Below are 23,243 nucleotides of genomic sequence, written 5' to 3'. Positions count from 1 at the left end.
GATCCCTCCAAACATTGCAGCTACAAGTTTTGATGGAAAGTCTCTGTAATACATCCCCATGCCACAACCCTATCCAAAGTAACCCCTTTTGTAACTTTCCCTCCCATCAAGGAAAATTATGGGTGTGTTAAAAACAACCACCAAAACCTTTTGCTGATATGGCACTGTGGCCACATCAGCCAACTCTACATTCTCAACAGTAATCCCCTTTAGAGAGTTAAGAACCCTCTCAGCCCATATTTGTCCATAATTGCCAATGGAAAGCTTCTCTCTACAATTAAGCATTTCCCGCCTCGAAGTCTATAAAATAATGCCTTTAACATTGTTCTATACCATGGTTTAAGGAGGTCTGGAGTCTGGACCACAAGTTAAGGTGACCGAGAGCGAGAGTGGGAACGGGATGTATTTTAGCAAAAATGTTACAGTGAAGAACATAAAGAGAAGCTGATAAGGTATTTGGGTCTTAACGATATCTCATTTTGGAAATTACAGAATATAATATCTATTTGGAGTTCTAGGCACCTATTAGTTCCGGGCTAGACAATTTTAATCAAATCAGTATTATTGCCAAAAAGTGCTCATAATTCTCCTGATAGATTGCAAGCAGCCATTTGGTAGAGGAAGGAGACTTGGACAGCTAGCTATTTTTCATATCCTCCAATATCCACAGAAGGGCTATTGCAATCAAAAGTGAGTGATCTAATTCTTACATTCTAGGTGTATGAAATTTACAATTGTTGACCGCTCAAGTCCATGACAAAAACATATACCAACCTAGTGCAACTTGGCATCTTTGGCCACAAGAGGTAGATTGAATAAGATCTTAAAAATATATTGATGATGATACCAGAAGCAAGTCCTTCCTCAGGGAAGTTTGAATTTTGAAGAGTAATTGTACCTATGAATCACATATGCTTTTGATTTGCAGGACCAGCACCAAACGTTGGTCTTGCCAGAATAAGATAGAGCGCGAAATTCCTGAGCCTAGAAATTCCTTGAGATTACCATGATAAAGGTAGACAATGACCAAGTTTCCATTTTCCACTACTGTATATTCAGCTTGTGAGAGAGACTTAATTTCACACTTAACGAATACAGACTGCCAAGTCTTCAGTAGTTGTACACATTAACTAAGGTCGTCGGTCCAATAGAGAAGAAATATATCAAGAAGAGCAACCTTTGGCAAATATAGGAAGAGATCCATTTTTCATGTGTCAAATACGATCTGTTTGTTTCTTTACAAAATTGCCAGATGACGCCGGCTGTTAGTAACATGATATGACAAATTATATCCATCAGCTAAGAAATTGAGAAGGGGTCAGTATTCTAAACTGCAACAACTGCTACACAAAGATAAGATCATCTCAGAGGAAGCCACCAGTGATTTTAGCCTATTCCAGTGAGTAACCAAGGAATAATTATGTCACTACCCCATAACATTTAGTTATCCCTGGCTTTATGTCCAACAAGAGAGCTCCCAATGATAATAATCTCATTTTCCTCCAAGGGAACCAACCAATCAATGCTAACAACATAGTTAATCCTCAGGTTAGTACCACTTGAAGAGGTTAAGCCCATTGCCACCCTCTACAACAGTCTCTTCTGAAGAACCTGATCCACTCTCCATGCTGTCATCTGAGCTGTCATCTGGAAGGAGTTGTATTCGGCTAGCATTTTCAACAATCCAATTAGTGAAGTCGGGTGAGGATGCCAACTCGTTAATGGCATGCTTAGTAGATTCACTCGTAAAATCTTCATATTCCTTCTTTGAAAACCTCTTACGGGTTGGCACACTGTGGAAGGTTGAATAGTAGTCCCGGTCCTGCTGGCTTGATGCTCCCTTAACAGTGTTTGATAAAACCAAACCTGCAACCGAAAACACAATAATGAAAAGAAATAATGATGAGTACCCCTCCCTTTAAGAGCAAGACAAAGTAGAGAAAAATAATAAAAGGTAATCAGAATGGTTTATTTGGGGATGCTAAAGGATGAGTACCCTTCACTTTGAGAGCAAGACAAAGCAAAGTTAAAATAACAAAAACACTAAGAATAGTTTCTTTGAGGTTGGCCAAGTGGGATGAACCAACAGATGCTAGTTCAAATGCATGTATAGCTAAAGCTGAATGCTTTCCAAACTAAATGCTGATTGGCTAGTATCAATAGGATTACAAAGTCGAAATTGGAAAACTGTACCGGCCTTTATCAAGATGAACAAGTTGGGTAGAAAGCATAGATATATTGTGTTGGAAAAATGTACTAGCCCTGTAACATACAAAAATGGAGCTTCTAATGTAATACCATCAATGAGACTCACTGGTGGGGTTTAGGTAGAATGAACCCTAGGTTCAGATTACACACCCCTTTAACAGGATCTCAAGAAAACCCTAAAACAGAAATTAAGTCAACCTTATCCGATGGAGATAAGATTCTGGTCAATGATCATAAATTGATACACTAAACATTCCCCAAAGTACAACAATGTTTTAACGGCCAGATTTGAGTCAACAATCAAAACAGTACAAATTTGAAACCCGTAACCAAAATTTAGGAGATTTGTCACAACAGCAGATCCGCAGCCCTGATCTGACTAAATCTTTGGTCGGAGGTCACACCCCTGGACTGTTCTTCAATGTCCTAAATTATAGGCAAAATCTAAGGGACAGATTGCCTTATCTGGCCTACGTCGCTGTCAGCCAAATAAAGCCTAAAACAGGGCTGCCACCAACTCCTAGAAGGTGGTCCAATGCTTTGATTTAAATATCAATATGCACAACATATGAAAAACAGTAAAGGATAATGATTAATCCTTTCAAACCCAAGTTAAATCATCTTCATCCAACACCAATAACAATAGAAGAAAGAAAACTTACTTGAAAAGAGAAAAATAGAATATAGAGTAGGGGATATGAATCATATGACCTTTGATTTCTTCCCACTAATAGGCCTAGATCAGAATCTCTGCAATCCTAAGAGTTTCTCACTCTTCACCGAGTCTCACAATAGCAAAAAGGCAATGGCCATTCATTATTGATAAACAATTGTCGGTTGTCCAAAATAGCCTTCAAGCTGTTTATTAAAAATAAAAGTGTCCCTAACTATGTAAGAAACCTATCTAATCACACTTACATAGCCATTAGGAAACTTAAAACAAAATGGACACTTAAAGGCAACCCTCTACAATAGATAAAAGTCTTCAAAAGTCTTTACTTAAAAGGGATTTTTTTATTGATACACCCCAAGGTGTTAAATAATTTGTAACCTTACTTTTTTTGCCCTCTTGATATGACACATTTTTTCCAACGAGAGTGATAGTGTCATTTCATATGCATACTAAAAAAATGTGCATGACAATGACACCTTTTGATAATGACATAATGATATGTCACTTTCAACTTATTTTTTGAAAACCCTTTTATATCCCTATTTTAAAAACCTTTTAAGAATAAGACAAGGACCAATTAAAAGAAGGTGTCAAGTTCTAAATGCACCTATAGAGGTGTCATTCAGGTAGTCCCATATCTTAGATTAAATAACTTAAACAATCCTTATAAAGTAAATCTGTATTCCTACCTCCTCCTAATTTAGGCCCATTAAAGTGTCCCGTTACAAAAAAACCCATTGGACAGAAGGCTTAACACATATATATAATCCAACCCATGACTTGTTTTCATTAAAATAAGTCTAATTCTATGTTTTATCTGATCAATTCTCCCCGTCTTGAAAAAACTCGACCTCAAGTTTTGTAGTGACGAGGAGGAAACAACCATAGTTGTCAAGGCGACCCAAGGCTGTAGAGAGGTGCCTAAGCGCCAAGGAACAAAACTCGGAACTCAACCAGGTTTCGACCTTGGGAAAAACCGAGTTGTTTTGAGATATCTCGAGATCTCAGTCGAGTTGGTGCTTTTTTTTTTTCAACTCGAAACCTTGTTTCGGTGGGTTTTAGACTTAGTTTGGGTCTGAAACTTGGTACCCAACCTATTTTAAGCCATTTAAACACAATGGAACTATCATATTTTGCAAAAACAAAGTTCAAATAGGAGTTTCACTTCGGACCCTAGGTTGGTAGCTGATGACATACTAAAATACCCTACCTTACACGTAATTTAGTAATAGAAAGCAATCAAAACATTCAATTAATGTAAAACAACATAAATAAGCATTAGAAATGTTAAAGCGTACAATACATCAATCTGTTTAACAATATTACAACTATAATCCCATAAAATGTGATTGAATCACACATTCAGTCCCCAAGTGTGCCACATAATCTTCTCATGTCATACTGTTGTTATAGTATTGCACACAGTTTGCTACAACAGTCATATCAGAGTTGTCATCAGCATATGCCAAGTCCCCTATCCTAGGGTATAGAAGAGGCGATTGCCATGAGGCATGAGATCTACTGCTATTGTCATATTGAGGCATGTATGGGTATGGCTGGTTTGGGACTGGGAATATGGGCCCAAAACCTGACTAATCATAAAAAATTGATGTAAATTAAAGAACCACAAATCATGCACTAATCTTGCTTTGGTGTAGCGAAATGATGCCGGCAGCAGCTTCTTCAACGAAATCCAAAAATGGTGAAAAATCCAGTGGTGGCAGCAGTAGTGGAGCAGCCTCTCGGTCAAGATAGCTCGAGTTATCTCGAGATTTGGCACTTTTATAACGTAAGTTGGGTCGAGATCTAGGTCGACCCGAGATCTCGAGATGACTTGAGATCTCGACGAGATATTGTAGTTTTTAAACTCGCAGGCCATCTCGTTTTGACCTCAAAAAAAATTGAGATCTCGCGAGATTTAGTTCCTTGCTAAGCGCTTAGCCGACCATGGCGCCCTCTAAGGGTGTCAACCGGTATGATTTCGGTATGGTACAGAAACCAGGTACCAAATACCATACCATACCGCATAATATTTACATTTCTAATACTAATACCGTACCAACTTAGTACGGTATTCGGTACCGTATTGGTATTTGGTATTCGATGTGTTATATTTTATATATAAATTAATAAAATTATTATATATAATATAAAATATATTATATTTAGTATGTTATATTGTATATATAAATTATTATATATATGAAATATATATATATATATATATTGTATTTATATTTATATATATGCATTCAATTCGGTACGGTACCATATTCGGTAATTCGGTACGGTATCGGTATGTCCCGACAGTTTCAACCTTCAGATCGATACCGTAACCTACCGAGTACAGTACCATTTCTCCATACCGGTACCATACCGAATATGTTCGATACGGTACGGTACCGGTAATACGATATGGTTTCGGTTTCAATATACGGTATCGGTACAGAATTGACACCCTTAGCGCCCTCAAGTGTTATTTTTTATTTCCCCCCTTTTTTTAACATTATTTAGTCATTAAGTCACCTCAAGTCATCAAAAATCAACATTAAGCCACATCAAGTCATCAAAAATCAATATTAAGAGACATCAAGTCATCAAAAATCAGCATAGAACTAGAAGACAGTAGAACTGAAGAAGCAAGTTATTGGAAGTTTGAAACAATCAAAACATACATTTGGTTTATACTAGTCTCACATTTGGTTTATAATGTTCTTAGAAAATATGATCTTATCTATAAGTTATTAAATTGCTCTAGATTTAGAGAGATATTCTTGTTCTCTAAGAAGTTTGACTAGTCAAATGATTTTATTTTTACATAAGACCTTTTATATTAGTCAGAGCACAAAACTAGCTTTCCAACAAATCCAAACTTGCTTAAATCTGATTTATATTGAAGAAGTTATGTTCTGGTCAAACCTTATTTGGTCTGTGCGAATGCTGTCAAAATTGCTTTGAATGAAATTATCTTTTTATATATTAAAAAAAATGAATACTTTACCACACTTTTGGTTTTTAACAATGTTTTACCATATTAAGATTTATAAAACTTTTAGATTTGAGAAAAACCCTAGCATTTGAAAGTTGACAATTTCACCTACTATCGAAAATGCAGTTTTTGTTCTTGAACTAGGGGGTTGACTTTTTATCCTTTTGGAATTTTATTTTTTAACTATTTTTATTGGGTTCAAATAGGGGGTATTTGCTTATTTATGAATAATATCTTAAGTAAATGTAATTTCATTTACTTAAATGATATTTAGCATAAATAAGGACAAATACCGGGTTCGATACGAATAAATACAAATGTAATTTCATTTACTTAAATGATATTTGGCATAAATAAGGGCAAATACCGGGTTCGATACGAATAAATCCAGTGCAAGGCACCCTGCAATAAGGCGGTTGTCGCCTAGGCCCCTACAAAACTGCCTAGGCGCCTAAGCGACACCTTGACAACTATGGAAACAACACGAGTAGCTGCTTTGACCATTCCCAAACATAGTTCTAGTGATGTAGGGATGTTAGGAATAAAGTCTTCCAACTCTGAGAGCTTTCTCTTCAAAAGTAGTGAGATGGAATCACAAACTTAATAAATTCTCCAACGATAAGAATAGAATCAAGGATGGTGACAGCTTCATGCGGAGTGTACTCAAAGTCTTCCTTAATCACGACCTCATCTGGTACTACTGATTTAATTGTGTCTTCATCAACCTTTGTAATGCAATCCTTCACATTAGAAGCCTTTGATTGTTGGAAGCCTGTCTTAAAGTCTTAAAGTCTTCAAGTGTTTCCTCTTCGTTATCATAGCAAGCTTCTTTAATTTGTTCATCTTTATCTTCAAATAGATGCTCTAGCTCTTGAAGTAAAGGAAAATCTTCCATTTTGCAAGGAACCAGATTTTCACCTTGAATCATTGATGCCTCTGGAAGTGCTATTTCTTCACCTTCACAATCCAAATCAAACTCGTTTAGGAAAATTTTGGGTTCTCCTTTGTCAGCTCATCCAAAGTGATAGGCTTCTCCTCTTAAACTATTTCCTTCATTCTTCCTTTGATGTTGCAAAGTTGAGTTCAGACTGTGCTTTAACATTATTGGTGTCAGATTTCCTTTTAGAGGCATTCTTGTTAAAGAGAGAGCTTTCTTTTGATTTGCTCTACAGGTACCTGAGTCTCTCCTCATGGAATCTCCACCATTCCCTTGCTGGTCCGACTAATTTGGTCTTGACTAATTTGATCTTCCTAGCCTCAGTAATGTTGTACCAGTCAAAGTATTCATCACAGCATTCACACAATCAAGGAACACATGTGGATCAAGCATTCCATTATATTCTTTCAACTTTAACTTCATCTTCTGTGAATCATCAGATTGCATAGGAGGAAAACCAACGTTGCTAAAAAATATGTTCCCTTGTGATCCTCAAAAGTAACAAGTGGTGCTTATGGTGTAGTAGTTCTCTGTGGCAAACTTCCCTAATATTGGTTAGTGATCATTGATATAGCTGGCGGCGGGTAACGCTCATCTCTATGTCCTCTGGAGTTGGTTGACGCTGTGACATTGTACCAACATGTTGCTTCAAGGATACCAATCGATTAGACCTACTTTTCATCAAATAAAAAATTTGTCACAGAAATCTAGTCATCCCCTGATTATGTAGGGCTAGAGCTTTATGTAGCCATAGCTCTGATAGCGAATCGGAAGAGGGGGGGGGTTTAGGCAAATGAACCCTAGGCAATCAAAAGGAGCATAAAGTATGACGAGACAAGTGCATTCAATTGATTATATATACAGGATGAGATTTCCTACATGTAATAAAACCAAAAAAAATTTAGGGTAATTTACGAAACACCCCCTGAAAATGGAACGATATTCAAGTCACCCCCTCTTATTTGAAAATACTCAGAACACCCCCTGCATTAGAGCCGTATATTACAGATTAGTCCCTACCGTTAGTTTTACACTGTTAACTGATGAAGTCAGCTAGTTAAATATTTTTTAATCCCTAAACTACCCATGACCAGTGTAGAGTTACTTTTTTACCCTTGGATCTAAAAACTTTTTTTTATTAATACAAGGAATTAGAGAGGGAATATTCCCTCTCCTTCCCCCCAAATCGCTAAACTGAGAATGGAGAAAACCCATTTAGGGTTTTAACAACCACCACCGTGGTCTCTTGCAGCGACCAAACCAGAGACCGGCGGCCAAGCTCAGACACGGCAAACAACCCTCAGGGTCCGATGGCCATAACCCCAGCCTCAGAAGCCGGCGAAACCCAAAAAAACAAAAAAATCCTGAAACCCCTTTTTCCCTGTTCGGTGAAGAAAGCCTAGGGTTTAAAGATCACACTGCCGCCTCTTGTGTGCTTTGTTTGGCAAGGGCGATAGCTCAGTTGGGATGGATTGCTGGTCCTGCTGTGATGTTCCTCTTCTCCTTTGTGATTTACTATACTTCGTGCCTCCTCGCCGACTATTACAGGTCGGGCAGTCCAGACTCGGGGAAGCGAAATTACACTTACGTGGATGCTGTTCGATCCAACCTCGGTAATTATTCTTGGTTCTTTCACTTTCCCAATCTAATTGGATGCTTTTCTGATTTTCTGAAAAGCTCCCTCTTTTTAATTTTATTCTTTCTCAGGTGGAGTTAAGGTCAAGATTTGTGGTGTTATTCAGTAACTGAACCTTTTCGGTGTCGCTATCGGATACACTATTGCAGCATCTATAAGCCTGAGGTGAGTTGAATTTGAACCAAAATGGTCTCTTTTCTCTCATTTCTTATGTTTTTTCAAAAATCTGTGGTTTAATGTTTCTCTTCTTTGTTGGGCTGCAAATAACAGGGCCATTAAGCAATCCAATTGCTTCCATGAGAAAGGATAATAGCCCATATCTTATATCTAGCAACCCGTTCATGATCATGTTCGGAGTCGCTGAGATTCTCTTCTCCCAGATCCCAGACTTCGATCAGATATGGTGGCTCTCCATTGTTGCAGCTGTTATGTAATTCACTTACTCTACAATTGGTCTCGCGCTTGGAATCACCAAAATTGAAGGTTTGAAATTTAATTCTTTAAAAATCTTTCCTTTCCCTGCTTCTACAGATTCAATTACTTTAATTTCAGTGAAACCCAATTGAAGCTGTTTCTTTCTCTGCAACCAGAGACTGGGAAAGTCAGGGGAAGCCACATCAGAATAAGCATCGGCGCACTCACTGATTTGCCTCAGATGGGGGCAGCCGCCACGGTTTCAATCTTGGCTGTGGCGGTGGCAACAGGAAGGAGAAGAAAAGCAGCAGAACAGAGAGGAAAGGATGGAGAGAGAAGGGGAGGGGTAGTGATGATTGCACGGGGAAGAGGATGGTGTGGGATGGGGCTGCACGGCGGTAATGGTGGTGGTGGATGGGGCAATGGTGGTGGTGATTTAGGGTATAATTGGAAATATCAAAATTGGTATCCTAAATATAATTTACAAGCTTTGGGTATCTAAAAATGTTGGGTACCTCAATTGTCACTGTTTATCTTATTTTGGTTGAGGTTAAAATTGTCTTGTTCATTTTTTGGTTTGATTTAAGTTAACACCGTTACTGTAGAGGAGGACGGATGAGTATTTTCAAATAAGAAGGGGTGACTTGAGTATCATTCCATTTTCAGGGAGTGTTTCATAAATTACCCAACTTTTAAAGTATGGTATTGGTACCTTACAGATACGAACTGTTAGATTAAATAATCCCCAAAATACAGTAACGTTCTAATGACCAGATTTGAGTCAACAGTCAAAACAGTATAAATTTGAAACCCGTAACCAAAATTTAGGAGATCCGTCACAACAGCAGATCAGCAACTCTGATCTGACTATATCCTCGGTCGAAGGTCACCCCTGGACTGCTCTTTAATGCCCTACAATATGGCAGAATCTAAGGGGCAGATTCCCTTATCTGGCCTATATCGATATCAGCCTAATAAAGACCAGAACAGGGCTGCCGCCAACTTTTAGAAGGTGTTCCTATCCTATGTTTTAAAGAGAAGGGCAAATTTCACGGACACCCCCTATAACTATTCGAAAAGGCAAGTACACCCTAAATTTCGCAAAAATGTCACGGACTACCCTTATTTTATATTTTTATTTCAACTTAATCCACTCCGTTAGGTCTGTGCAGTTAAGTGGCTGTTAACTCTTTTATAATGGCGAAATTACCCTTATCATAGGGTGAACTTCCTATTATACCCTTAAGGTTAAATCCCCAATATCCCAAATACAAACCAGAGAGCGTCGCCAACGGTGAGCAGTAGCACCACCCGGTGACGCTCTGGGTAACGGAGGGATGGATGGTCATGCAAAAGGTAATGCAAGGGAATGATGTTATAGGGTTCTTCCTCTGGAGGACCTGCTGAGGCGGAGGGCTGTGGTGGTGGTGGTGGTGGCGGCGGCGCTCCTCCTCCGATGTCGACGGAGGCAGTGCGGGAGGGAAATGGTTGTTGTCTCAAGCTCATAGCATCGGATTCGGAATCGCAAAATGTACGCTAAGCGTGATTTTCCGACTTTTAGGGCCTGAGCTGTGCAGATGGATCGAAATAGCGTGGTTTTTGGTGCGGTGTGGGCCTCAGCATGGGAAGTTTAAACTGAAATTTACAGTAAAGAAAAATCTTCTGAAGAAAATAAAAATCGACAACTTGAGCCTTACGAACCGTAAGGAACAAGAATAGCAATAAGGGAAATAAGCAATGGAAGAAGAAAATACAGAGGAAGAACAAAATTAGACGCAGGTTCAAAGAAGATTGATCCAAGTACATCCTCATGAGAGAGAGAGAGAGAGAGAGTTTTAGTGGACAACATCAACGCACCCTTTCCCTTTCTTTCTTCTTCTTCCTCCTGCAAACCTTGAACCCAAATGAGATGCAACATCACTCTTCTCTCCAAAACCCACCTCCTCATCCTTCTCGTTAGGGATGTAAACGGATCGGATTCGGCTCGGATAGTGCTATATCCGCATCCGCATCCGATTAGCTATCGGACGGATTCGGATATTGCTAAACGGATACGGACACGGATACGGATCGGATATTTTATCCGTTTACATGTAAATATAGCTTTTCGGATAGCTATAGCCTATCCGTATCCACATCCGTTTAGCTTTCAGACGGATTCGGATAGTGCTAAACGGATACGGACATGGATACGGAAACGGATTTCGGCTATTCATTTACACCCCTACTTCTCGTTTTGCTTCCACAGCTTCAGATGCAACAATGCTCTTCTCTCTAAAACCCTAGAGGCCAAACCAGAACCAGTCCTAACAGCCGTCAAAACCTTCGCACCTGCAACGATCACTAACCTCAACCCGGGCTTCAACTTTGTTGGTTGCGTCGTCGATGGAGTAGGCGATTTTGTTTCTTTACGAGTCGATCCAGATGTTCGTCCAAGTGAGATTCCAAGTGAAAAGAAGAGAATCAAAGAGACTTAAAATTGGTAAAATTTCCTTTTATTATAAATTTTATCAGATTGGGAAGTTTGGCTTCTGGGTGAAATCAGTGGCGGTCGGAGATACAGTGGTGGTGATGAGGAAGTTCAATTTGGGAAGATGATAGAATCTTAGTAATTTTTATTTAAATTTCTAAGAGGGTAAAATCGACATTTTAATTTTGGGGGTAACCTTGCTTAACGTCAGGGGGAAGGTTGACATTTTTGCAAAATTTAGGGTGTACTTGCCTTTTCGAATAGTTATAGGGGGTGTCCGTGAAATTTGCCCTAAAGAGAAAAACAGAATATACAATATAGAGTAGGGGATATGACCTTGATTTCCCACCAATAGGCCTAGAACAGAATCTCTCCAATCCCAAGAGTTTCTCACTCTTCACTAAGTCTCACAGAGACAAAAAGGCAACAATCATTCTTCATTAATAAAAAATTGTTGGTAAGCCAAAATAGCCTACAAGCTGTTTATTTAAAATAAAAGAGTCCCTAGCTATGTGTGAAACCTAACTAATCACATTTACGTCATCGTTAGGAAACTAAAAACAAAAAGGACACTTGGAGAAACCCTCATACTTGGTAAAGGTCTTTAACTTAAATAAAACAACTTAAACTAACCTAACAAAGTAAATCCCGTATTCCTACCTCCTATCCCTGCCCTAATTTAGGCCCATTAAAGTGGTTCATTACAAAGAAAACTCATTAAACCAAAGGCCCAACAAATATATAACCCAACCCAAGGCTTGTTTTCACTAAAGTAAGTCCAATTCTATGATTTATCTGCATCACTCACTTTTCCAATGTTCCAATCGGAAAACTCAAAAGTTTTTGGACAACCGAATGTAGCCTAAAAGTTGAATATAAATGTTATGTGGGTGCAAGCCTCATGAGAATGCATTCCAGTGTGGTACCAACAGCATTATCTGCCACATGCCAACTCAGGTGGAGCCAAACCTTTAATGATAGGTGATTCCATCCTCCACTAGTTTTGTGCCAAGTTTGAACCCAATCCAACTTCTACATGTAAAAAACACAGAAAAATGGTGGAAAAGCACAACTTTGAGCAATCTGGACCATCATAAATACTGGGAAAACTTGCAATTCACTGTACACCATACAACAAACAACAACTCAACCTTGTCCCAACTAAAAGGGGTCAATTCACTGTCACTACATGATTTTGAATTGGAGGCCTAAATTTTACACAAGACCAATACATGTGCCTTCTTCCATTCAACGGTTTGGATCTCTGCCCAATTGGCATGCCATGTGAAAAAAATGCAGGTGCTAGAACTGCACTCAGATATACTGCTGGGCTTGCATCCTGTTTTCCTAGTAGGTATCTAACCTTCAGGCCATCAAAAAAAATACCGAAAGGGACAACAGAAGTTCCTAATTTATCAAGTGGGATAAAAGTATAACTTCTATTCATAATAATAAATTATGAAATGATATCTAAATCTTCAGATTCTCTTTCTTAGTAAATCCCTTTCTATATTTACTCCATTTCTTTTACATTGCATACTATAATTTCATAAGCTATTGGGTTCCAGAGTTTGTGGTGTTAAATGGTTTTAGGCTACAGGTTTAACGGCCCGTGGTTTAAGGTTAAGTTTCTATTGTTTCAAGTTTCAAATTTTTGGGTTCAGCTTTTGAGGTTTAAGTTTATGATCTGAAGGTTCATGGTTCGAGGTGATTTAATGACACTTTCCAGCGATCTTATTTTCGAGGCTTCCTGATCAGCTTGCCAGAACTCATGCTGGGTGATGGCATACCCAACTACCTGCCCCCTAAAATTTTCTTTAAATGACTTGCACCAAGGTGATGTAGCTCTCAACAAATGCAGTTCAAGAAGTTGTATATGTTATCATACTTTATACATTAATGTAGTCCTAGAATAGGAATTAATCCCACTAGGAACCAAGTAGAACCAAGCTTAGGGTAAGCCTGCTGTTTAGGGCTGATTAGGGACTGTTTTAGGGCAAAATTAAGGTTTAGGATGGGAATTTGGGAACGGGGTTTATAGGGTTTTAATCTGCAGGTTTAGAGGGTCATTATGGTATAAAAATATCTGGATTTGAACAAGTTTTAATTTCCTGCAGAAATTAGGGTTAGGTTTTGGGTTTTGTTAATAAGGTAAACAACTAAAATTATGGTTTAAAGTAGGATTTAGGGGCAGGGGTTAAGGTCGACTGTTAGAGGGGCTAAGGGGAAGATTCGGTTGCAATATGGAAGGTTTCTGATGGCTGAATGTGTCCCAGCAGAAAATTAGGGTTTTTAGGGTTCAATGGAGAAGAGGGATCTTAGGGTTTGGCTGGACAGAATGGGCAGCAGCTAGGGTCGAGTGGAGATGGTGATGAGGGGAAGTTATGGTCCAAATCTGATCAGATTCCAATGGAGGAGCAGATCTGAATCAGAGTTTAGAGTCTTCTAGGGTTTATGAAAATAGAACTGAAGAGAAAAGGAATTGATTGGGGAAGGGAAGAAAGGATACATAGAAAATAATAAATTCAAACTCACTCTCGAATCCTCTAACAGTAGTTTGAATGGTTGAAGGATGAAGCCACCTTCGAAGAAAGATCCTCTCAGCCGTCCTGGCGTAAAGAGTCGCAGGATTCCACCCACCCTTCCACCTTGATAGAACCACAAGGATGAATAAACTCTTGAGAGCAAGGAGCAGCAGCAGTAACCAGCCAAGAAATCAGTGTTTTTAATTCAAATCTATTGTGGGGGAGCCTCCCACGATATTCTTTATTTAAATAAAAGGCCAACGGCCAAAACCTAATACAAATCTAATACCTCTCACTTAAAATCGTGGAAGGAGAGAATATATCCAACTTAAATTAAATTTAAACTGTAAATTGTCCTAACTACCCCTACTTGACTTAAATTAAAAGACTATAACTTAAAACTACTAATTAAAGGAAGATTCCTTATTAGCCAATAGGATAAAAGAACCTATTAACCAATAGGAGCTCTTCACTTAAATTAGACCCATTAAACCCATTGAACCAATTGGATGCAACCAATTTCTAAGCCGGTTCAATCTAAAAAACAGAAAAATAACTAATTATGGAAAAATAGAAATCCTAACCTACGTCTCCCTATTTAAACCCTACGTTCAGGGTTTCTTCTTCTTCTTCTTCCTTCTTGGGGCTGCATCATACATCCATGATAGCTATGTAACCGTCAATATATGTATTCCTAATGCATTTTATTGATACAAGTATTTACCAAGGACTCTACACATATCCTTTGAATAGTGGGTGGGGGGGAGGGGGGAGGTGCGTATCCATGTATTTCTATGATATTCATGATAAGCTTCTTAAAATGGTTTACCAATTGTCCAACCAATAAAGCAATACTCATTCTGAGTCCACATTGAAGCCTTTTGTAAGTGCCAAAAAGTATGTGTTGCAAAGGAAAGGAAGCAAATGATCTCATCAGAATTAAAATATGAAAGCACATTTACATGAATTAAAAGACCAAAAGTTTACCTTTAGTGGGAGAATCAGACCAAGCAAATGCTCTCTTCGGGCTATTCCACAATGCTCTTTGAGAGTCCATCTTAGCAGACCTACTAAGGAATTCAGCACGATTGTGACTCGGAGGTGTGTGTTTAGCCCTTACTGACCACAAGCCTCTACTCCCAGTATGCGACTGCTTCCTGCATGAAGAAATAATACTACAATATGTCATTAAGAACAATTCAAATTTTGGCAGGAAATGAAGTAAATGAGTTTTAACATGACAAAAAATAGGCTAAAATGTATTCGTTAATGAAAACTTCCACCTAATTAGGACTGCAGTCCCTTTGTGTCCGGTGACAGTCAGATTTTGAGTTTAGTATGTCTATAGTACTGGATTAGCTCTTAAAGCTTTCTTTCCTCTTGGACTGCCACACGTCTATGGTACTTTCTATTGTGTTCCTCAATTAAGTATCATTTACTAATTTATCGCACCTCCCCCCCCCCCCCCCAAAAAAAAAAAAAAAACACCATAACTGGTGGAGGAAATCAACCCAATCAGTGTCAAATGTTTCCGAAGTATTCTCCAAAATTTTCACAATATGGTAAGAATTAAATTGATAGATTGGATGCTCAATACCATCCAATCGGTCAATCTTGGGTGAAGATACCATAAGTGCGCTTAGGGTGGAAACTTGATCTTGCCCCATTTTTTCTGGGCTTGGGCTGGGATTTCCAGTCCATCAGCCGGGGTAGGGTTGATTTCTCCAAACCTGAGGTCAGGCCAGGGGCCCATCCCAACCTGGGCCAACCCCGTATACATGCAATTTTATTGTACTCATGTGTGTGTCTATCTATGTGCTGCAATTTAGCTCTGTAGACTACTATCCCAAAGATCAAGGTTAGAATCCTTCCTTCACGTCACTTTAATGAATATATTTATACGTTTTGGGCTAGCTCATTTGGGCTGGGCTGGGCCGGGCTTTTGCTGGCATGGGTGAACTTGGGATGGGCCTAGGTTTAGCGTGGGTTTTCAAAAACACAGCCTAGCTTGCCAGAGTTCAAACCCGAGGTGTGCTGATTAAGAGCAATGAAAAACACAAGCAGGCAAGTGGGTCACCCATATAGGTACATCTATTTGATCAGTATATCTTACAATATACCATATATGAATGCACCAACTTGGTTAAAGGCAAAGGAAAAGAGATGATAGAAATGTCAGTCATAACAAACTTACGTCAATGTTGAACCTCGCCACTTGAAAGAAGATATAATAAAACATATAGCCCAAGAAGAAGCCATTGCCACCAGTGCCAGAGGAGTATCAAGTGTGCTCTGATAAAGAAGACATGGTCAGAATCTTTGAATCACCAAAATTTATTGAGAGCAACATAACTATGTATGCCTACAAAAGAAACCTCCTTATTACATTTAACTGTCAAGAACAAAAACAAGTCTAGAAGTTTCTCTTCCTTGGCAACAAACCAACATGAACCAACTGTTCAACATGTGTTTCTTTTCAGCCAATCTGAAGTTTTAGATTAGGATAGACAGGCTTTACAACCTCAGCTTGGGCTTGGACTTGCGCTGGAGGGCCCCAAAACAATGTCAGGTACCAAACCCAAAAACAACATAAACATGTCTATACTAAAGGTCACCAACTTGATTGGTGGCGTAGTAGTAATGGGCCTTGAGGCAATGCTTATTTAGATGTGAAGTTTTATTGGCATTAATGAGTCTTCGCCGGATTGTTAGGGAAGATAAAGCTGGTTTACAAGTTTTCAGAATGTAATGTCCATTATGGTTGGGTTTATTTTTTCTTCTTTGGTGTGTGAGTGTGCAGCTCCTTTGGGTTGGGAAAAAAATTTACTATAAGCTTAACACAAACTAAGGTTATCCATACAAGATTGTTTTGGTTCAGTAAATTAGACTCAGGGCTCTGTTTGACCACTTTGGGTGGATTGAAAGACCACCAAATTGTTGGTATTTTGTTTGACCTATGGACACAAAAGACCAACAAAGGATGGGAGACTTCTAATCAATCATTACAACTACAAAAATAGAATAGACCATGGGGGGGGGTCTCTCCCCCCACCAGACCACCACACACACACACACACAGAAGAAAAGCTTCGCAATCTAGACCATTCAACTCAACAAGTTCCTATTGTAGTGGGTCCAGCTAAACCTTCACATTGTGTGATCCTATCTCAACCCCCAAAGAAGCCAGATATTGCTGTGCTTCCCAGCCATATATAATGCCACGGTTCATTGTAGTATCTGATTTCTCTCACTCCTACACATTCAAATGCAATGGTAGTATGGTACACATAGTTGTCAAGACTAGGCAACCCAAGACATTGGAGGGGGCACCTAGGCGATGAGGGGCCCGCTTAAGCAATGACAATTTTATATAATTATTCTTATATGCAACATAGAATCCATATCAATGCAATATCATATAATTATGCTAGTAATGACCGAATATGAGAAAATAAATATATAATAAACAAAGTATAGGATATAATATAAATATATTCATAGAAAAACAAAGTAAAAAACATAAATCAGCATAAGCTCAAGAAATGTGAACAAGGCGTGCTGTTGCCTTGGACCCAAGAAAGAGCCTGGTTGCCTAGGACATCTTGACAACTATGATGGAACAACAACAAACTTTAAACTTTCAAAATGAATTATCACTCTCAACCAGCACAAATTTGAAAGAGGTACCCTACCAGTAAAACAGATGTCATCGCCATAATGCGCATTGCCCACTTCACAAACTCAGCTATACCAACATCAACGGTTCCATCTTCCGAAATTACAAATTTCCGCACAATCCAGTACCCTAGTGCTGCTCCTGCAAGGACAATTCCTACTAATACGAATACAGAAACCTGTAATCAAAAGCATGACGAAAAATGATAAGCAAATTACTCATGTTGTTGAGTGTAAACCAACAAAAAAAATTAAAGGTTGAAACCAGTCAGTTGTAACTAAACGATAGTGGACAGAGTACTTACAGGGTTTTGCATATCTTGGCTAAGCCCAAAACTCACAAGAATGGAACTGACCAGCACTGAGAAGTAATGCACTAGGAAAGATCCAAAACTGAGCTGAAAATATCAGTTGAGTGTAAGGGTTATTCATATGACACCAAATGAGATAATAAGCAAGATTATAACACTGTGAATTAATTAAGAAATCTTACCACTGATCCATACACAGCAAGGTAGAAAACATTTTTCCTGCTGGTTGGTAGTAACTTCATGCCCTATAAAACAACACAAAAGGCAACGCCTTAGGAGATGGTATTACTAAGATAAGAATTGTGACATGTATGTACTAATGCTAAAAGCATAGTGATATGGAGCAAATGTATCAGAGAACCATGACATTCCAGAGGTCAAAAATGCCAAATGAGTAAGCAAATGCATTGGGTTCTTTTTTTTTTTTTTTCCTTGTTTGGCTCTCTCAGGGGCTCATTGAAGGGTATGAATTCCCCAAGGCAAGGAGGCAAATCAATGGTGGGACAACATTGCACATAATATAACTACATCTCGCATAGCCAGGATGCACCCTCAAGAGACTCAAACATTAGACCTCAGGCTCGATGTTTTAACAGTTTCAATGCAATGACAATCAAGTTCACTTAGGCAGTGAGTTACGCAAATACACCTAATCACGAATGACAATTTTTAACCCTTCAGCTATTAATAATCATTATTTTATTTTAAATCTCCCAACATTAGTTTTGCGAGGACATTCATTATGTTATAGACAATTTTGCCCCTTTAAAAAACAATGCAAACTGGTCTCACCCATTCCCATCATATGCAGAAATGGAATAGTTCACCTGTGCAAAACCACCTTTACCAGATAAAATAAAAACAGTCTACAGAAGGATTTAGACTACAACAGCAAAAAAACATCTTCACCTTTGATCGGTGGTATGAATACAGGGAGTATATTCTTTTCTCCTCTCATTTAAGCTCAGAATATACGAACAAATCAATTGGTTTGATCCCCAACCTAAATTAACAAAGAAAAAAGAAAGTTCATTGAAATCCAACTCCTCTTTTCTCTTTTGGTTTTCCTTTTTATGTTATTTCTAGTATTGTGGTTGAAGATCAAGAGTCAACAGTATCAATGGTCACTTTGCTCCCTCAAGGAATTAGGGACAGCTTCCTGGCAATTGAATTGTCAATAACACCAGACCATCAGCCTTTTTCATTCATTAGCCTGTTGGTTTTGCTTATTTTTATGGTCCCTCCATTAGAAACTGCTGTCATCACCTACAGAACATGGACAAATATTTCAACCAGATGCCCCATTCTTCTTAGTAATTGGGTATTGTTCAGAAAGATCTCCCTCACTATTAAGGGCCTGTATTTCTTATCCTCCACCTTTAGGTATTCATATCGAACCTAATTTTAGGAGAGAAACAGGAGATCTTTATTTCACTAAGCAGGTACTATTCCAAGAGGGGGTTGGGAGGCCACTACCTTTACAGTTGTTGACGTACAAAAAATCAATAACCTAAAACCTATACTCCTTGTACAACAGTAGTAAAGGAAGAGGACATTATCACTTGTGGTCCTCCCCAGAAGGCAAGACAATCATTTCAACAGAGGACATGGTTTCCCAGAAAATCATTTTTCAGTGCAACTAACATTTCCTAGGATACAAACATCTAGGGAAATTGAAGGAATGTGGTGTCCTCCGGGTTGCATTGAATGAGAAACATATGAGGAAATGTTAGTAAATACAAACTCAATACACATCAGAAATGTAATCTAGCCTAGATATTAAATCTGGGTAATTGAAAATGGGTTTCACTACCAAATTAAATTTTTAGATTAAGAACATCATGATTTAAAGAGTTGAATACGGACACCTAGAGTGCATATGATCTTTTTAAAGGTTTAGAATGATAGAAATTGGAAAGGAATAAACATTAGGCTTAGTTTAAAAGATTCTAAACTAAGTCTGAATCTTGAAAATCTGAATTCCTGCCATTTTATTAATAACTGTATACAGAAAGTTAAGGCCCATATGTCAGCATTTATGTTTCAGATTCTGTAAGCAAGAGAGATAAAACTTTCTCAACTTCTTGTTTCTTTTTTTTTCTTCGTATTCTTTTTTTCTTTTTCCTTTTTTCATACGAGACTATAAATTCAAGATGCCATTTCCTGGACAAACAAAATGAGAAAATTACTCTAAGAGACGTTGCCAAAAGGACCCTTGAATTCCAACTGGAAAGGGTATAATCTCCACATCTCATAGAAGTTGGAATCCACATTCAGGTGGAGGTCTCAGCTTCTATGATTATCAGAGTCAAATATGAAAGATATATCCATGTCATTCCCATGATGCTGACCAACTTCAATTGATTCAACGTAAAACTGGACCAAGTCGCGCAGTTTGGATTCTCAAGATCCAAACCAAACTATGATGGAAAAACTTTGATTTGCTAGGAAAGAAGGAACTAAAAAATCAATGCTAACAAATAGTTAAGTCACATGAACAGAAACAAATTACCTGAAACAGAAGGATCAAAATAATAAGGAAGACTCCAATTGCCATTGAGCTGCTATAGTAGAATGGCACCCAATTACTGACCACCGGTGCTAGTAGCAGTAAAATAAATCCGAAAGCAAGAAAAAAGAGACGCCATTGATGGAACTCTGCACAAATAGTTAACAAATAAATCATCTATTGAAAAAAAAAAGTGGAAAGCGAAAAAGAAACTAAGAGAAAATCATGTGAATAGGAACCAACCTTCTTCAATAGTAACTGTAACAGAACCTGTAACTCCACCATTGAACTTTACATCAACATATCTGTCATCATATGGTGACATGGAAGCACTCCATAACTCTTTCTGGATGGATTTCCATTCATCCTTAGCACATTGGCATAATCCAAGAGAAGAATTCCTACACAGAATTTTAGGATGAGGAATGATTCTCCACAGCTACAATTAATTTCAACATTAGCAAACTCCCATATTGATTTGTAAATATTGTAAAAGGAGCATGAAAAAGGTAAAAAGGAAGATATTACACTTACCAGTGGGAACAAACCTCAATTTTGCTATACAGGCTTTCAGGTATCACCACTGAAGGAATCACAGAGACACGAACTGAATTCGCATAACTCTTGATTTTCCACCTTGGAAGACCAGCAACTCGAACACGGCCGCATGAGACCATATCTTTAGCACCACGAGTAGATGAATATCCATCAAGAAGAGAGGGTGCCAGGTCCAGCACTGGATCCCCAAGGTGAATCTCTGGCATGCAAAAGCATTAGGGTAAATTGAGTTCTGAAACTATAAACGTTCAACAAAAGCCAGAGAAACCAACCCCAATATTTTTTTGATTTTTCCCCCCATCCTTTTACAGTAAGATTCCATTGACTTGAACTCCTATTGACCTTGAAACCAAAATGCACACATGCTTTGATTTCTAAAGGAAGGAAAACAATAATGCCGTTATAAGCGCAAATAACAACACAAACCCTAAATTCTGCGGATGCCAGAAGAGTGTTTTCACAATCATTCTTCACTAAAACAACCACAACGAATCCAATCGACCAAGAAAAGAGTTAAAAACAAAACCGTAACTAAATCAAATTATAAAATTCAAAAATCACTTGAATAATTGTTTTCTAAATTAACACCGGTAGGGAAAACGCTGAAAATTGATCTCGATCATAGAGAAAGATTGAAAACAATATAAAGATAAAAGAGAGAGGAAAAGAAATACCTTTGAAATTCGTAGGTTCAGATGAAGAATGGTAGAAAAATAACAATAGCGAGAGAGCGAACAGGAGCACCGAGGTAGAAGACCCCATTGCTCTCCCTCCAAAAGAGGAAGAAAGGAGAAACTTTTGCTTTCTTGCTACTGCGTTTGTACTTCGTAAACAAAAGGACTTTTAAATTTGGAGGCAATTTCCCTTCACCCACGGTGAACGACGAATCCCTTTCCTATGGGTTTCCGTTCTTTTCCCCATAAATTTATATGGAATTGGGGCGGGTGAGTCGGTGAGAGCAAAAGAGTGGTTTTTTTTATTTTGGTTAAAAGAGAGGCTTTTTTCAATACCATGTTTGATATGCTTGGGGTGCAAGTTTGGCCGGGCAAGCCCAACCGAGCCTGGGTTGGCTTTATAGTCTGCAAGTTAGATTAGGGTTGAGATTTTCTAGCTTGAGAAAGGGTTGGGATGGGTTGGGTCCGATCGGGTCAGACTTGAACTGTGGTCTTGGGTTGAGCCTAAGTCGATATTTATATTTATATATAAAGGGAAAAAGAACGCTACCTAGTCGTTTGGCTCCATTGCTCAAACACAAAACATGCAAAAGTACCACTTTGTCTCCAATGAAATTAAAAATTACATCTATATTGATACCCTTCCTTGTGCTCTAATTGACCCTCACATTGGTGCAGGCACTTCACGATCAAACAATAATCTCCTGCCCTTGTATATTATACAATTATACAATAATTTTTTTTTTAGCAAAAAAATATACAATAATAACATCACATATAAGGTTTAAAATCAGGGCTAGCCTAACCTTGCCTAGTCCTGAAACAACAAAAAATAAGGGGCTACTAGGCTCAATAAAGGACTAGCCCATTCCAGACCAATCAGGGTCAGGATGGGTTGGGTTGAGCCAATAAACTGGGCCTGAATTGTAATATCCTAGCCCGACTTCAGGCTGGGTGGCATAATTTTTTTAGCAAAAAATATACAATAATAACATCACATATAAGGTTTAAAATCAGGGCTAGCCTAACCTTGCCTAGTCCTGAAACAACAAAAATAAGGGCTACTAGGCTCAATAAAGGACCTAGCCCATTCCAGACCAATCAGGGTCAGGATGGGTTGGGTTGAGCCCAATAAACTGGGCCTGAATTGTAATATCCTAGCCCGACTTCAGGCTGGGTGGCATAATTTTTTTTTTAGCAAAAAAATATACAATAATAACATCACATATAAGGTTTAAAATCAGGGCTAGCCTAACCTTGCCTAGTCCTGAAACAACAAAAAATAAGGGGCTACTAGGCTCAATAAAGGACCTAGCCCATTCCAGACCAATCAGGGTCAGGATGGGTTGGGTTGAGCCCAATAAACTGGGCCTGAATTGTAATATCCTAGCCCGACTTCAGGCTGGGTGGCTGGATTAAGCTAAGGCTATGTTTCGTTGCAAGGGGAATTAAAGGGAAGGAAAGAGAAAATTTTTAAACCTAAAAAAGAAAATTAAACAACTTAAATTTCCTACCATATTTAATAATGATACAATTTACATGTAATTTTTATTTTACATGTTAAACCAAAAGGAATTGGATGCAAAGTAAAACAGACTTTAATAACCAAATAAGGAATGAAAACCTTAAAGGGATCTAAGGTTAAGTTGGAATTTTTAAAAACC

General features: G+C 38.4%; 1 protein-coding gene and 1 long non-coding RNA gene across 2 annotated transcripts; one reads left to right on the top strand and one right to left on the bottom strand.

Moving 5' to 3' along the window:
* Window positions 1-1,236: 1,236 nt before the first annotated feature.
* LOC122652937 lies at window positions 1,237-21,752 on the bottom strand. The gene is made up of 11 exons (XM_043846823.1): window positions 21,580-21,752; window positions 20,882-21,104; window positions 20,591-20,748; window positions 20,351-20,496; window positions 18,021-18,083; window positions 17,833-17,925; window positions 17,545-17,706; window positions 16,047-16,144; window positions 14,840-15,009; window positions 1,455-1,866; window positions 1,237-1,421 (listed from the first exon to the last, which is right to left on the bottom strand). Exons 1-10 carry the CDS (start codon window positions 21,665-21,667, stop codon window positions 1,550-1,552), a joined length of 1,518 nt encoding a protein of 505 aa, XP_043702758.1. The 5' UTR covers window positions 21,668-21,752; the 3' UTR covers window positions 1,237-1,421; window positions 1,455-1,549.
* On the top strand, window positions 8,239-9,082 carry LOC122652938. The gene is made up of 3 exons (XR_006331673.1): window positions 8,239-8,420; window positions 8,515-8,608; window positions 8,714-9,082. It is a non-coding gene; the product is annotated as an uncharacterized LOC122652938 (long non-coding RNA).
* Window positions 21,753-23,243: the final 1,491 nt, after the last annotated feature.

This window comes from Telopea speciosissima, chromosome 2 (assembly GCF_018873765.1).
Source record: "Telopea speciosissima isolate NSW1024214 ecotype Mountain lineage chromosome 2, Tspe_v1, whole genome shotgun sequence".
In the NCBI taxonomy this organism is placed as follows: domain Eukaryota; kingdom Viridiplantae; phylum Streptophyta; class Magnoliopsida; order Proteales; family Proteaceae; genus Telopea; species Telopea speciosissima.
Note: the sequence above shows the minus strand (reverse complement) of the source record. Positions and strands in the feature narration are given on the sequence as shown.